General features: G+C 34.4%; 1 protein-coding gene across 1 annotated transcript; it reads left to right on the plus strand.

Moving 5' to 3' along the window:
* The first annotated feature begins 1,602 nt into the window (after nucleotides 1-1,602).
* On the plus strand, nucleotides 1,603-3,000 carry LOC118738538 (cAMP-dependent protein kinase catalytic subunit 2-like). Its single transcript, XM_036469474.1, has 5 exons — nucleotides 1,603-1,800; nucleotides 1,877-2,106; nucleotides 2,168-2,333; nucleotides 2,404-2,681; nucleotides 2,784-3,000. Exons 1-5 carry the CDS (start codon nucleotides 1,612-1,614, stop codon nucleotides 2,998-3,000), a joined length of 1,080 nt encoding a protein of 359 aa, XP_036325367.1. The 5' UTR covers nucleotides 1,603-1,611.
* The last annotated feature ends 10,355 nt before the right edge of the window (nucleotides 3,001-13,355 follow it).

Below are 13,355 nucleotides of genomic sequence, written 5' to 3' on the forward strand. Positions count from 1 at the left end.
TTGTGTAAGCCCAGCCTTGTTTGGTAGATAAGGTCCTTAAAACCTTTCACTTCCGCGGGACCAGGTAGTATTCCACCTGCCATGTGCACCGCGGCCTCCAAAGTGATCTATTGTACATCGCCCTACGCCTTATATGGGGAAGTCAGTTTCAGAAGCTATGTCGTGTCACTTGATGTCTTCAATCTGCGCGAGTTGCGTTATGCAAGGGTTTATGCCTGGATCTTGGAGAGTGGAAACTGCATGGCGGATGAGCTAGCGAGAAAAGGTACCCTTAGACTCACCGAGCAAGGAGTGAGTAGGAGTACCTTTAATTGCAAGCTCACTAGCTTTCTGGCCGGAAGTGGGCTGGAGGTGGTCGAAGAAACTTTTGTGTTCACAATACCGCAACTCTCAATTCTGATGGGTATATTGGCTGTCATGTCAAGATCGCAAACTTTTGGAGCATTCAGGAGAAAGATTCTACGAAAAATTTACGGGCCTTTGCGCGTTGGCTACGGCAAATACCACAGACGATAAAAAAGATGAGCTTTTTAACGACATAAACCTAGTTCAGTGAATTAAAATACAGCAGCTCCGCTGGCTGGACCATGTCGCGAATGGCCAGAAACGCTCCAGCTTTAAAAATATGTATCGTCGATCGCATTGCTGGTAGCGGAGGAAGAACTCATTTGTGATGAAAAGACCAGCTGAAGAAGGAATTGGATTCACTTGGCCTTTTCAATTGCTGTCAGTTGGCACTGAAAAGAGACGACTAAGGTGCGGTATTAGAATCGGCCAGAATCGCTTAGGCTCTTACAAAAAATAAGAATTGACTGCAAACTGTCGAATAATTATTCACGTAATCAGAATCTTAGTAACGAAGCTGCTTAGAGGACGAGAGGGCTTTTGCAAGCCTACGATCTAACCACCTTGGATCGGACCAGTCCTCAGAAGATATCCGGCCCTGACATCTATCGCCTGGGAAACATCTTTCTTTTTGACACACATCGCTTTTCGCTATGATTCAGCAGTTAACGTTCGTAGTGGTATTATAAAGGACTGGTCTAAGTGCTAGCCTATTTAGGGCAACCAATTTAGCCTAGGCTAACTTACTCATATCTCTTTCTATAGTCGCAACTAAAATTCCTTTTATATTCAAAATTTTTCATCCTTCACCAATTAAATATTTATTGTTTATTTAAACCCCACTTTTAGCTAAATAATGGCTAAGTACAAATTTGTTTATAATCACAACACCAGATGTTCTTGCTTACATATCGACGGCTGAGTGGAAGTTCGAAAACGCCTTATTTCAGAAAACTTTTCAAGAATGCTATATTTCAAAATTTGATTGAAGAACGCCCCATGTTTTTATCATGGAACGCCCTATCTGAGAATTTAATTGAAGAATGCCGTATTTCAGAATTCGGTTCAAAAAGGCCCTAGAAGTTTGAATGAATTCACGCAGCACTCTAATATGTATGTATGTATATTGAATTTCCTTTAAGAATTCGGAAGAAGCATAGAGCAATGTTTGAAGTTTCAAAAGAAAAGTATAACAATTTTGAAAGATTATTTTTTTTTTAATTTTTCTCAGATATTTTAAAGTTAGCTTTTCCGCTTTATCGTAAAATGAATAAACACGGACGTATGAGTGCACCAATGATCATTTTCAATCCTTCGGTGGATTATGAACTAGTGCTTACACTCTTTCTGGAAGAATTCAATGGACGCTGGAATAATGTAGCTCCATCGACAGATACCGGACTTGAAGGTTTCGAAGAAGTTGCTACACTTGGTTCCGGTTCATTTGGCCAAGTGGTAAACAAAAAAATCGCAGGAATTCACATTTTAGTTTCGACTGATTTTAATCCCATATTTTTAACCGCTTAATTAGGCACTAGCGAGGGAGAAGACCTCAGGCGATTTATATGCAGCTAAAATAATGCTAAAAGATAAAATCGTCAAAATGAAGCAGGTGGCGCATGTTCACAATGAAAAGCGTGTCTTGGCGTGCATAAGATTCCCCTCGCTTATTTGTTTGGAATTCTCACGAAAAGATTTCGATCACATCTACCTGGGCTTGCCGTTCATCAATGGCGGTGAACTGTTCACATATCATCGCAAGTACAGACGTACAGCTTGGCACAAACAAATTCAACATATTTAATTCCGTGTTGTCGTTTAGGATGCGCAGATTCAAAGAGAAACAAGCGCGTTTCTATGCTGCTCAGGTATTTCTTGGTCTGGAATATTTGCATTTTTTGCATCTGATCTACCGCGACTTGAAGCCCGAAAACATAATGCTCGATGGAAGAGGTTATATAAAAATAATCGATTTTGGATTTGCAAAGGTTTGCTCTATTTTCTTTTATTTAGAGCATGGTTCTCACTTTTATCTCTAAATTACTACTTTATAAGCAGAAAGTTCAGGCACGCACCATGACCTTATGTGGCACACCCGAGTATCTTGCGCCCGAGGTCATTCAGGCTAGACCCTATTGCACATGCGTGGATTGGTGGGCATTCGGCATTTTCTTGTACGAAATGGTTTTTGGATCCTCGCCTTTCGCGCCCTTCAATCGAGATATAATGGTGATGTACGGGAAAATCTGTGAAGGCGACTACAAAATGCCACAGAAGTTTAGTAGCGCACTCAAGGACTTGATCGACAATTTGTTGCAAGTTGATTTTTCTAAAAGGCAAGTATTTAAAAATACAACTTATTGCTAAAAAAATATCGTTTGAAAGCTTTAAGCTAATATGTATGTATGTATTGATAAAAGTATTAACTTCTCAATAAGGTTTGGGAACTTAGTGAATGGCAATAAAGATATCAAGAGTCATGAATGGTTCAGATCAGTCGATTGGTATGGGATACTTAATCAAGAGCTGCAAGCACCGTATGTTCCACAAATACACCAACCTGATGATTTATCTAACTTTGAACGGTATCCGAGGTCCAAGAAAACGCCTAAGTCGAAATCGTGTCTATATTGTGATGTTTTTTCGGAGTTTTAAATTGGTTTTATTGTTTTTTTTTCTTATTTATTTTATGCATGGCGCCATGGTTTTATGTGCACAGAAACAATCTGATCGCAGAGGCACTGGTTGTTCACTAGTTTCAAATAAATTTTACAATAGTACAGTTGCCCTATTTTTTTATTTTCGATATAATTTCCGTTTTATAATATAACCAATACTGTATTTTAATATGCTCCAAACTTGTGGGCTTATTCGCATAAGAACGTTGTTTCGCATAGGCCCTCAAAAACGTATTTAGGAAAAAAAAACCAAACCTAACCCAACACATTATATACCAAGTTTTATAACCAATTTGACATAAATAAGCGAATATTGTGTAAAAAATACAAATCATTTAATATTATTTTAATTCAGCTGAATTCTTTTTTTTTTCAAGAGTACCCAAATACGAACATCTCATCGCGCCTCAATCGCCAAAATTTCTCACTTAAGAACCAAGAAAACCTCTGTTATTTCTTTATTTTCCATCTGAGTGAAAACAGCTGTTACTCGCCCCAATTATTCTTTCCCCATTCCACTCTAATCCCCATGTTTGGTGTGATGTGACATGCCACAAAATGTCACCAATTAAAATTTTTTCTGGTAATGTGGTATTTTCTTTGTCGTTGAATATAATTTGAAAGCACCAATCACACACACACTCATAATATTAAAGAAAAAAAGCACTTATCAAATGTTTTCAATTTGGCGTTATTCTAAGCAATTAATTACTCAATTTTGTTCGTATTCTCCGAATAACAGCTGTAAAACAAGCAAAGCAAGTGTTCGAATTAGTTGGTGAAAATTTCCGCTTTTCCCATGTAAAGGCATCGAGATATCAAAGGCGATTTCTTTGCAGTTGATTGCATTATGTACATACATGCCTACATATGTTACAAGCAACAAACAGATGTTTTGCATTTTTTGTTAATTTTAAAGCCATTTCTATTGAACTGATTGCCTAAGTCTTGTTTATGTGTGAGTATAAAAATGCGAGCATACATGCACATACCCTGTAGTCAAATTAACTAGTTGTAACGTACCGCATGCCCAACTAGTCAGCCAACTATCTTTTTTCCATGCAATCAACTGATAGTTTTAACACGGGGATGTTTTGGGAGTCAAAAAATAAAATGAATTCGTGAATATACAATAAAAAACTCTTTAATAAATTACAAATTTTTATTTAGCAGCCTCAGATTTTCCAATAATAAGAGATACATTTTTTGAGTATTAATTCAAAGCAAAGATAAATACATAGATATTTCAAACTTTCGAATATAAATTAAAATGCATTTTTCATTAAATGTTATTAAACGTAAAAGGTTTCAGGTACAATAAATACTATATTTTTATCTTTTTTTAATATTATTTAATATGCGGAAGAAAACATTTTAGTTAAAAATAAAATGAATACTTTAGATCATTTTTGAGTGAACTAAAACAAAAATAAAAGTTTTCATTAAAATAAGTTAAATTCATTAACTTTGCACATTTCAGTCTATTATTTCTAAAAAATAATAAAAGTAATAATAAATATTTAAAATTTGAGATTTGGATAAGAATAAAATAAATAAATAATTCACGCTGTTATTAAATATTCTTAATTTTTGTCCAAAGTTTGGCTTGTTGATTGATAATAAAAATTAATCCAATAATATAAAATTATCAAAAATAACAAGATAGTGATGTAATAAAAATTAATGAATTGACTAACATTTTTTAGTAACCAATTATTAATCATTAAAAAGGTGCCAATTACGGTATTTAATCATTAACCGGTTATCCAAAAAAAACATGCTTTAATTAATAATCATTATGGATATTAAACATTATTTAGTAGGACTGTACCCAAACAATATACCCAAATAAAAGTCATAATATTTTGTGTACTTTATTGTATTAAACTGTCGAAGTCAAATAAAACAGGATATGAATAAATCGTTTTGTACTTGGTACAAGTCTGGTCATTTTCGAACTAGTTCGGTTTTAGTCAGGAAATTCTTGTTGTAAACTAGTATTTTTCCTGACTAGTTTGGGATTTCACTGCAGGCTAAATACATATATATATATATATGCACATATGTGTGTGTGTGAAAAGCATTTACGTACATTAATTGTATGTAAGTTTCAACTGAAGTGCAGCTGTGAAATATTTATGGCCCAAAGCTTAGAGTAAGCATTCGATATGTTAACTTTCATCTTAGTAAAACTTTTCCAGTTATTATAATCACATGGATCTAGGTAGTCAGTCCCCCAGAGTAGCATCCTTGGCCTATTTGTTTTGTTTATAAATGATATGGCGACCTGCTCAGTTACAGCACGTTCTAAATAATATTTTTAGTTGGTGCGAAAGTAATAAGTATTCGATGAATATAAAAAAGACATGGCTCTGTCCAAAATTCGAAATAGCTTTGAGTCGAAGACAATTACTTTTAAATCTTTTTTCAACAACTAGCGAACGTACTTCACTGTGCCTTAAAATAGTAGAAGATCCGAATAAGGTGGGACCGTCACCCGTCTGTTTAATGGATGAAATCTATTCTGTATGAAGTTTAACGTGTTATGAAATATTTCGCGGATAGGCCAGGATATTTTTAATTAAATATTCAAAAATTATATTTTTTTTAATTTTGCATTCATTTGTTTGTTTGAACAAATTACATATGTTTGTGCATACTAATCGAAAGCATAAAGGTATCCACACACCTACGCGATTCTGTCGGTACGAATCTGTTCCGACAAAAATTACAATAATGCCGACCATAGTTTTAAATGAGGACCACACACTTGTACGATTTTGCTGCAGCGATTTATTCGAACATTCACAGTTCTTCTTTTGGTCGTGCCGAAATCGCAGACTGCCGCGTTTAGAGAACAAAAAAAAGGTCAATAGAATATTAAAACAATATAAAAACAAAATTGAACCTAAGAAAACACTATATATTTGATGTAGAAAAGTTAAGAATTTTATTTTTGTTGAAAAATACTTTTTGTTTGTCTATAAATTGACGGTTTTTGCTGCGCAAAATCGCGTACTTGCGTTTTTGAAGCAGTACCGTCTGTAGCAACAAAAACGGTGCGGATTCGTTGCGACAGAATCGCATAGGTGTGTGGATGCCTTAAAGTCTATTCGGACCTGAGACCAAAAGTATTTTTGTGTTCTTACTCCAAAAACTCTTATGGCTTCAGTCATAAAAAATTAAATAGATTTGAAGAGCTTTTTCGAAGTGATATTTTCAAACAAATTTTCGATTTATGGAACAGAATTAATTTTTTATGAATACGGGCTTTACTTAATATACTATTATCGAAAGTATTTAATCCTGGAAATTTAATTTAAACTCTTATGGCTAGATTCTACATATCGTGCACTTTCTTCAAAGTATTCAGTATTTACGTTATCATATCACTTTAACTGAATTAAATTTTTCAAAGGGGTGGCAACCCGTATACTTTCTTAAACCTCTTTAGTTTAATACCCGTATTTCTTTTATTTTATCAATTTAATAATTGAATACAAATTTTCAAACAGGTGGCATCCTCCTCAAAAATATTTTTGGCAGTATCCTTTCCTAAACCTTTTTTTTAATACCCATATTGCAATATTTAATTAATCTTATTAAATAAATAAAATTAAAATTTTCAAATTAGTGGCAACCTTATATAAACATATTTTCGATCGTAAGCCTTCTTAAACATGTTTCTTTTGACAGCCACATTTCAATACTTGCTTTATCTTATCAATTTACTTCAACTGCAAATTTCAAACAGGTGGCAACTCTCTGACTATTACTTTTCCTATATTTTACGTTCCACTCTTATCAATGCATCGGTGAAAACTGCGCTCCATTCCATGCATAAGACAGAAAAAATGTTCCGAAAATTGTTGATTTGGCTTCTGTTGTTCTTATAAAGACCTATAATGTACAGACATCGGCCTTTTACAACTTTATTATATGTATAGATTTTATTGAGCTTGAGGCCGTTTCTAATGAAAAATTATGTGGAAAAGCAACAATAATTAACACATAGCAGAAGTTATGGAGCTCCACATCTCCTCATCAGACATCTTCATCGAGTTCACTGGGATATGAACTCGCAACTCCTGAGTTCAAAGCCACTGAGCTAAGTTCGTCCGGTAAACTGTTGTTGCTTTTTCCACTTTTTCTTTTGGTCAACCCAATTTTCCCTGCGTTTTACTTAAGTACACCATATTTTTTTTACATATATGCATCCGGAAGCGTATAGTAACCTTGCTTTCATACGAAAATATGCAAAGGATTTTAAGGATTCTTGCCTCCAAAAAACTCTATAATTCTATAGCACATTTACAATTAGGAAATGCCTCTATTATGTAGAAAAATGTCTCTTCATTTTGCACTTAAATTGCTAAAATTTCTTAACCGATACGATCTTAATATTCCCGTTGGAAACGTATGAGTCTTTTATCACTTAAAAACAAAAGGTGTGTCCATCTAATCTTGTTTATTTTCGACCTCCACTCTGGCTCCATGAATTTCCTACACCTTCATGACGAGTCAGGTTTCCATGTGCCACCTACTCAGTACGTGTGCTCGCATCTACCATTTCATAGATCCCCAGTATGTATTTTATATTTTGTTAATTGGGTTTACATATTCATCTCGAAAAAGAGTAATGATTTCATATGTCTTAAAATTACAGCTAAAGCTTCGAATGCGTAATGAATTGGCTACATTTCCTTTCAACTAAACAAAAAATTTCTTCCTAAACTTAGCCCCTAAAGAAAAATATTTCCCTTGCACTTATTTTACTCGTATCTTACTCAATTTAAATATTTGTTTATAGTTTTCTCTGAAATCGTATACAATTTATTAACAATAGCCAAACTTTTAATAGATTACCAGCAATTTAGCTCGATTCAAAAACCCAGCACTCCATACATTTTCGTCGCTTACCTCTATTTCAGAGTATCAGACGGAGAGCCCACAAGGCATATAGCACACGTTGATTCCAACAACAAAAAGTCAAGCAAGCAATATAAAGCTGCAAGTACCTACAACATGGCCACGCAAAGCTAAAGCAAACAGGACCTTTACCGAGGAAGACATACAATAGAAATCTTGAAGGAAGGGAAGCTTGGCGCCGGACTGTCGGGCGCCAAAAAGCAGAGGTAAAATCAGGAGTTGCTCGAAACTATGATTATGGTGATGACGATTACAAAAACAAACACAATACAGTAAAGTGGCAGGCAATGGCAGTGTGTATGTACTACATTGAACTGCGAATGGGGGACTGGAGCGCACTACGCAAAGCAATGCAAAACAACAGGCAACGACAAGATGCTGGAGACGATGATGTTTCATCTTTTCCACATGAAAACTCACGTAACAAAAATTATGATTATCATAATTTTGTGCGTTTTTTGTTGTGTTTTGCTATTTCTTTATTCCTTTTTTGCTCACATACCGACAATAAAGCGTCCTGCCGTGTTCAGCTGGACAAAGGACTTTGTCCTTTAATATTTGTGCTGTTATGTTTGCATGTATATATGTATTCGTGTAGGCAAGGGGAGGGTGTTTGCAAATTTTTTGAAGGGTGATTGCACGCAAAGATACGGGACAGTTGAGCAAAGCAACAGCCATGTAGACGAATAGTCAAAGCTTAAATGGCAAGAGCAAGCTTGCTTGTTCCTTGGTATGAAGGAAGGTGCGTTCGCCATGATTGAGTGGGATTGGAATTTTAAGATAAAACTGTGAATAAATCACAGCGACGAAATGAGATGTTCGCCGTGATTTATGTTGATTTTGGTAACTGGAGTATTTTCCTCGCCTTTTTTAGACTTTCATTCTCTATGAAACGGTGAACTGCTTTATTCTTTGTATTTAGTTTTTAGTTAGTGATTTTTAAACTGTGAAAAAAAGCTAACTATTAGTGCGTAAGTGATAACAGAGGCCTAGGAAACGGGGCACCCTTTATTGACTTTATTTTTGTAATTGTTATTTTAAATATTCTTGTATTGACAGTGGCCGAAAATTCGACCAAAGATTATATTTGAGGGAGCTGGCGCATCATCGTGTTTTCAGCCAGAGTTATTGTACCTAGAAATGAGCAAGTTCGACTCCCATTCCTTTACACCAGAAATAATTACACTTGGTGAAACGGAGCTACGCCTGCCAAGTGGACGCCTGTTCTCGTAGTCGGAATCTGACCTAGACAGACTAGTGCTTCACATGAATATAAAATGAATTCTTTTATTTTTGTGGAGAACGCAATAACCGGTGAGTACACATAAGTATGTGTAGTATATATTTACTCGAAAAAGCTTCTTGAAGCAGTAAAAACGATATTTTTTTTTGTTTTGGAGACAACTTTTCGTTTTTTTTTTTTTGCTATAACCACAAAAGTCTATTATATTTATTAGTTGCTACTACAGCACTAAGCATACAAAATAATTTGAAATATTCAAAATATTACTTACACAAAAACGTCACACCTATATATACCCGCGTCGGTCTGACAGACCAATTCAGGTGGTATGTGCTAATATCTGCTATTCACACGAAGTTTGTCTAGTTCCGAGATGGACAAAGTGGCTCCCAGGAGCCTTTTGCACTTAGGAGGCGACTTGGAACATTTAGATTCCAAATGAGGGGTAACATCAAGAGCCAGCATGAAGGGGGCAAAAAGAGCATATTAAAATTTCATGTACTCCGACTCTCATTACTAATATATATGATGCCTTTAATATATTTTTTGCACCCCCTTTACCCTGAGAACTGATTTTCATCTTGCGTAGCACGTGCTGGCTCTTTGACTGCTTTAAGAGCCAAAAATTTGCCCATCCCTGAGCTAGTTATTCTACACTTAACTTACATTAGACGTTGCAGATGATTACTCAACACGTCAACTTATCCAGTTGTTTTTTAACCGACTTCAAAAAAGGAGGTTATCAATTCGTCGGAATATTTTTTTTATTTTTTGCTTTAGATCTTGAGAAAATCAACGCTAATCTTAAATTTTAATATGGGAATTGAAAACGAAATTGTTTTTTTTTCTTAAAAATGACTTGTATTGTAGTTGATTGTCACTTTTCTGCCTAAAGGCCCCATCAAAAAATTCCAGAACAAAAACAGTTTGTGTTGGCCAATATATTAGATTACGTTACGTAAATTAAGTCTACACTAACTGAACCTTCAATAGAAGCTTACCAAGAATCGTGAAGCTAATAGGGCTTCCAATACACTGACTTTACGGTTTATAAAAAGAAACACGCGAATGTTGTTCATAGGTCTCACAGACCAATGCACGGATATGAAAAGATTAATAATATAGAGAATTAATTCAAAATTTATGTTTTTGGAGATTACATAATACAACTAATAAGCTTGACGAGGAGATTATGTTTAGTCTAACAAATAACAAAAGTAGGGATGGAAAAGTCAACTGTAACTTTATGCAATAAATAAGGTATCAGTTTATTTGAAAATAGACTCAATTTAAGATAGTACTCCATATTTTTAAATTGTAGAAATTATCGATTTTTATTTTAATAATTAATTATTTTAAAAAATTAATGGGAGTTTTTTTTTTTAAATTACCCGATAATAAATCCCAACAAGCCTAGCCCGACAATAGATTATTATGTACCATTTTAAAGGCCCATATATTCGGTTTTCAGATCATATTCGGCCTTTGAAATCTAGTCAAAAATAAGTCATTCAAAAACTCCTAAATCTATAAAATCCTATTTTCAGACTCAATCGACATGTCGCGACCTCTGAATGACCTTTAAAAAATCTATAAAAACAGGCAATAATATTTCTCAAAAAAAACGAATAAAATTAGGGGGTAGGATCTTGAAATTTCCAAAAAAAAATAGCATTTTCGATAGGCACTCTATTATATATGTATATATTCGTCTTTCCATATGTCTTATTTTGTATACAAACTGTATGAATTAATTGAATTTTGTTTGCGTTTTTCCACAATATTAAACATTTTAAATAACTATCTTTATTAATCCTATTTTATCTACGCCTCACATTATTTTTCCTATGCAGGTGCATTAGACTTCTTACCTCCCTAACTTTTTTTATGTTATCTCAATGTTATATGATTCTAGGCTTATTTCTTTTGTGATAAAATAAGCAAACAATTTTCATCGAATTCAGTACTCGGGACTCATATGGGGCTGACCTTGTAGATGTCATTTGGGCACTCCTGTGCAACCTTTGACTCTAGCATCACCGCATTCATTGATTTGATGGCCGCCTGGCTTTCCGAGAAGATATTTATCGATGTATTTGTTATGGCATGTGTATTTATTTAGGTACACAGCCCCCTCTTTTATGGCTGGAGCCTCTGCCTGAACGCGAAAGAACTGCAATTTCCCAAAATTACCTTAAGGTGGACTTAGGCAGATTTGATATGTATCGACTCATATAAAAATACTGTATTTAGTATCGAACACTAAAAACTCCTTCATACCGCCTGCATATTATATACATACATATATGTATGTCTCTAAGTCTATTATCATCTCTTTACAGCCGAATGGTTCATTAAATAGCTGCTTTTGAGAAATTGTTCAATCGTTAGCCTCATTCTCTATTCGTCAATTGAAATCAACTATTTATTTTGACCGACATTTCAATTACTCCACAGACAAACAAAGATACAGGAGCATAATCGACAAATATTCATCCATACATACATACCTACGCGCACATGAGTGGAACACCTAATATTGATGGCACTTAGCCGCAACAAAGCCAAGGTGGATTGACAAATTTCCTCAAGAATAATTGCTGAGTGAAATGTTCATTTCCGGTTGGCAATGTCAGCAAGCAAATAAACAGACATATTTATTTAGTTGGGTACATACATACATATATGTACATTAGACCACGTCAAAATAAAAAAACCGCAATGCGACCGGCATAACACTCAAATTTTAGCATTTGGTATAGTAATGATCCTCCATAAATCTGCCCTCTCTAGGACAATTGTAAGAGGTGCCGCATCGAGCATTTGGTTTTCCCATAGGAAATACACTGAAGGCAATGAGTTCTTTCCTTTTGATATATTTCTTTACTAAACTTGCAAGTATTTTCGAAAGTATTAATCCCACATAATTTGGAAAATGGACCTTTTTTTAGAGAATCGAAATACGCTAAGAAACATTATTTTTTGACACTTGAACTTTGATGGACTTTGGCGAGCCTAAGATACTGACCAAAAATTGCCATATTTCACACAGATCGTTTTTACAGCATTATGAACCGTATTTGTGCTATTACCAATCAATATTCTAAAAAAGCGGATTTTCGGCCCACGCTAATGTACATATGTACATATATTTATTTTCGAACGCTACCCTAAAACTTAAGCGTGTTTGAACCATCTAGTGCATTTTCCAAATATACATACGTACTCGTACAATAGACATATTTGTAAGTAAATACATACATGTACGTACATTTCTCTGCAAGCTTTAACAAAATATTTGTACGTGTGTACATTAGGAAGGGTACCAAAAAAAAATTTTGTAATAAATCCGCCACGCTCGATAGTTAGGCATATCTTAAAAGCCGTCAAAATTTGGTGGTTCAGAGCTTTTTCAAATCTATATTTAAAGTGAAATGCTGCTAGGTCCTGGTTTTATGAAAACCAACATTTCATAGCTTTCAAAAGGATCTGATAACTGTTTCATTTCTATGCGTTTCAATTCGGCGACAAGTAAATCTTCTCATTTCAAAGAAGGCATATATATGCTGATTCGTATGGGGATTTATTTTGCTTTGATTACGCAAAAATGTTGAATTCAAAGTTTTGCGAAATATTTGAAAAAATTTATTTTGGGACGTTTTTCTCTGCCGTAAGATTTGAAAAATTGAATTAAGCAACTTGTTAGTCGAAGCTAAAGATACATTTCTGTGGACATTTGACAAAACAACTTAAGTCTATCTTTCACGGACAGAGAAAATAACATAAATATGTCGGCAAAGCTCTTTTTACCGTCAGAGCAATAATTTTTATTAAAATTATATAATATTTTTAAATACTTTAGAGTTATGAAGGAATCTCGATTTGATTTATTTTTAGCACGAATCAAGGACGAAAGACGAAGCTCAGGTTAATGCAAGTGTTCTTTTTTAACCGACTTCCAAAAAAGGAGGAGGTTATCAGTTCGTCGGAATATTTTTTTTTTTTTTTTTTTTTATGTATGTTACCGCATAATTTTGGACCACGTCAACCGATTTCGATAATTCTTTTTGCATCGGAAAGGACTCAGAGGTAGTCCCATGCTAATCTGGTTGAGATCCGATCAGTGGATCTTGAGATATATATATATATATATATATATT

Source organism: Rhagoletis pomonella, unplaced genomic scaffold (assembly GCF_013731165.1).
Source record: "Rhagoletis pomonella isolate Grant_MI unplaced genomic scaffold, Rhpom_1.0 Rhpom_scaffold_00004, whole genome shotgun sequence".
In the NCBI taxonomy this organism is placed as follows: domain Eukaryota; kingdom Metazoa; phylum Arthropoda; class Insecta; order Diptera; family Tephritidae; genus Rhagoletis; species Rhagoletis pomonella.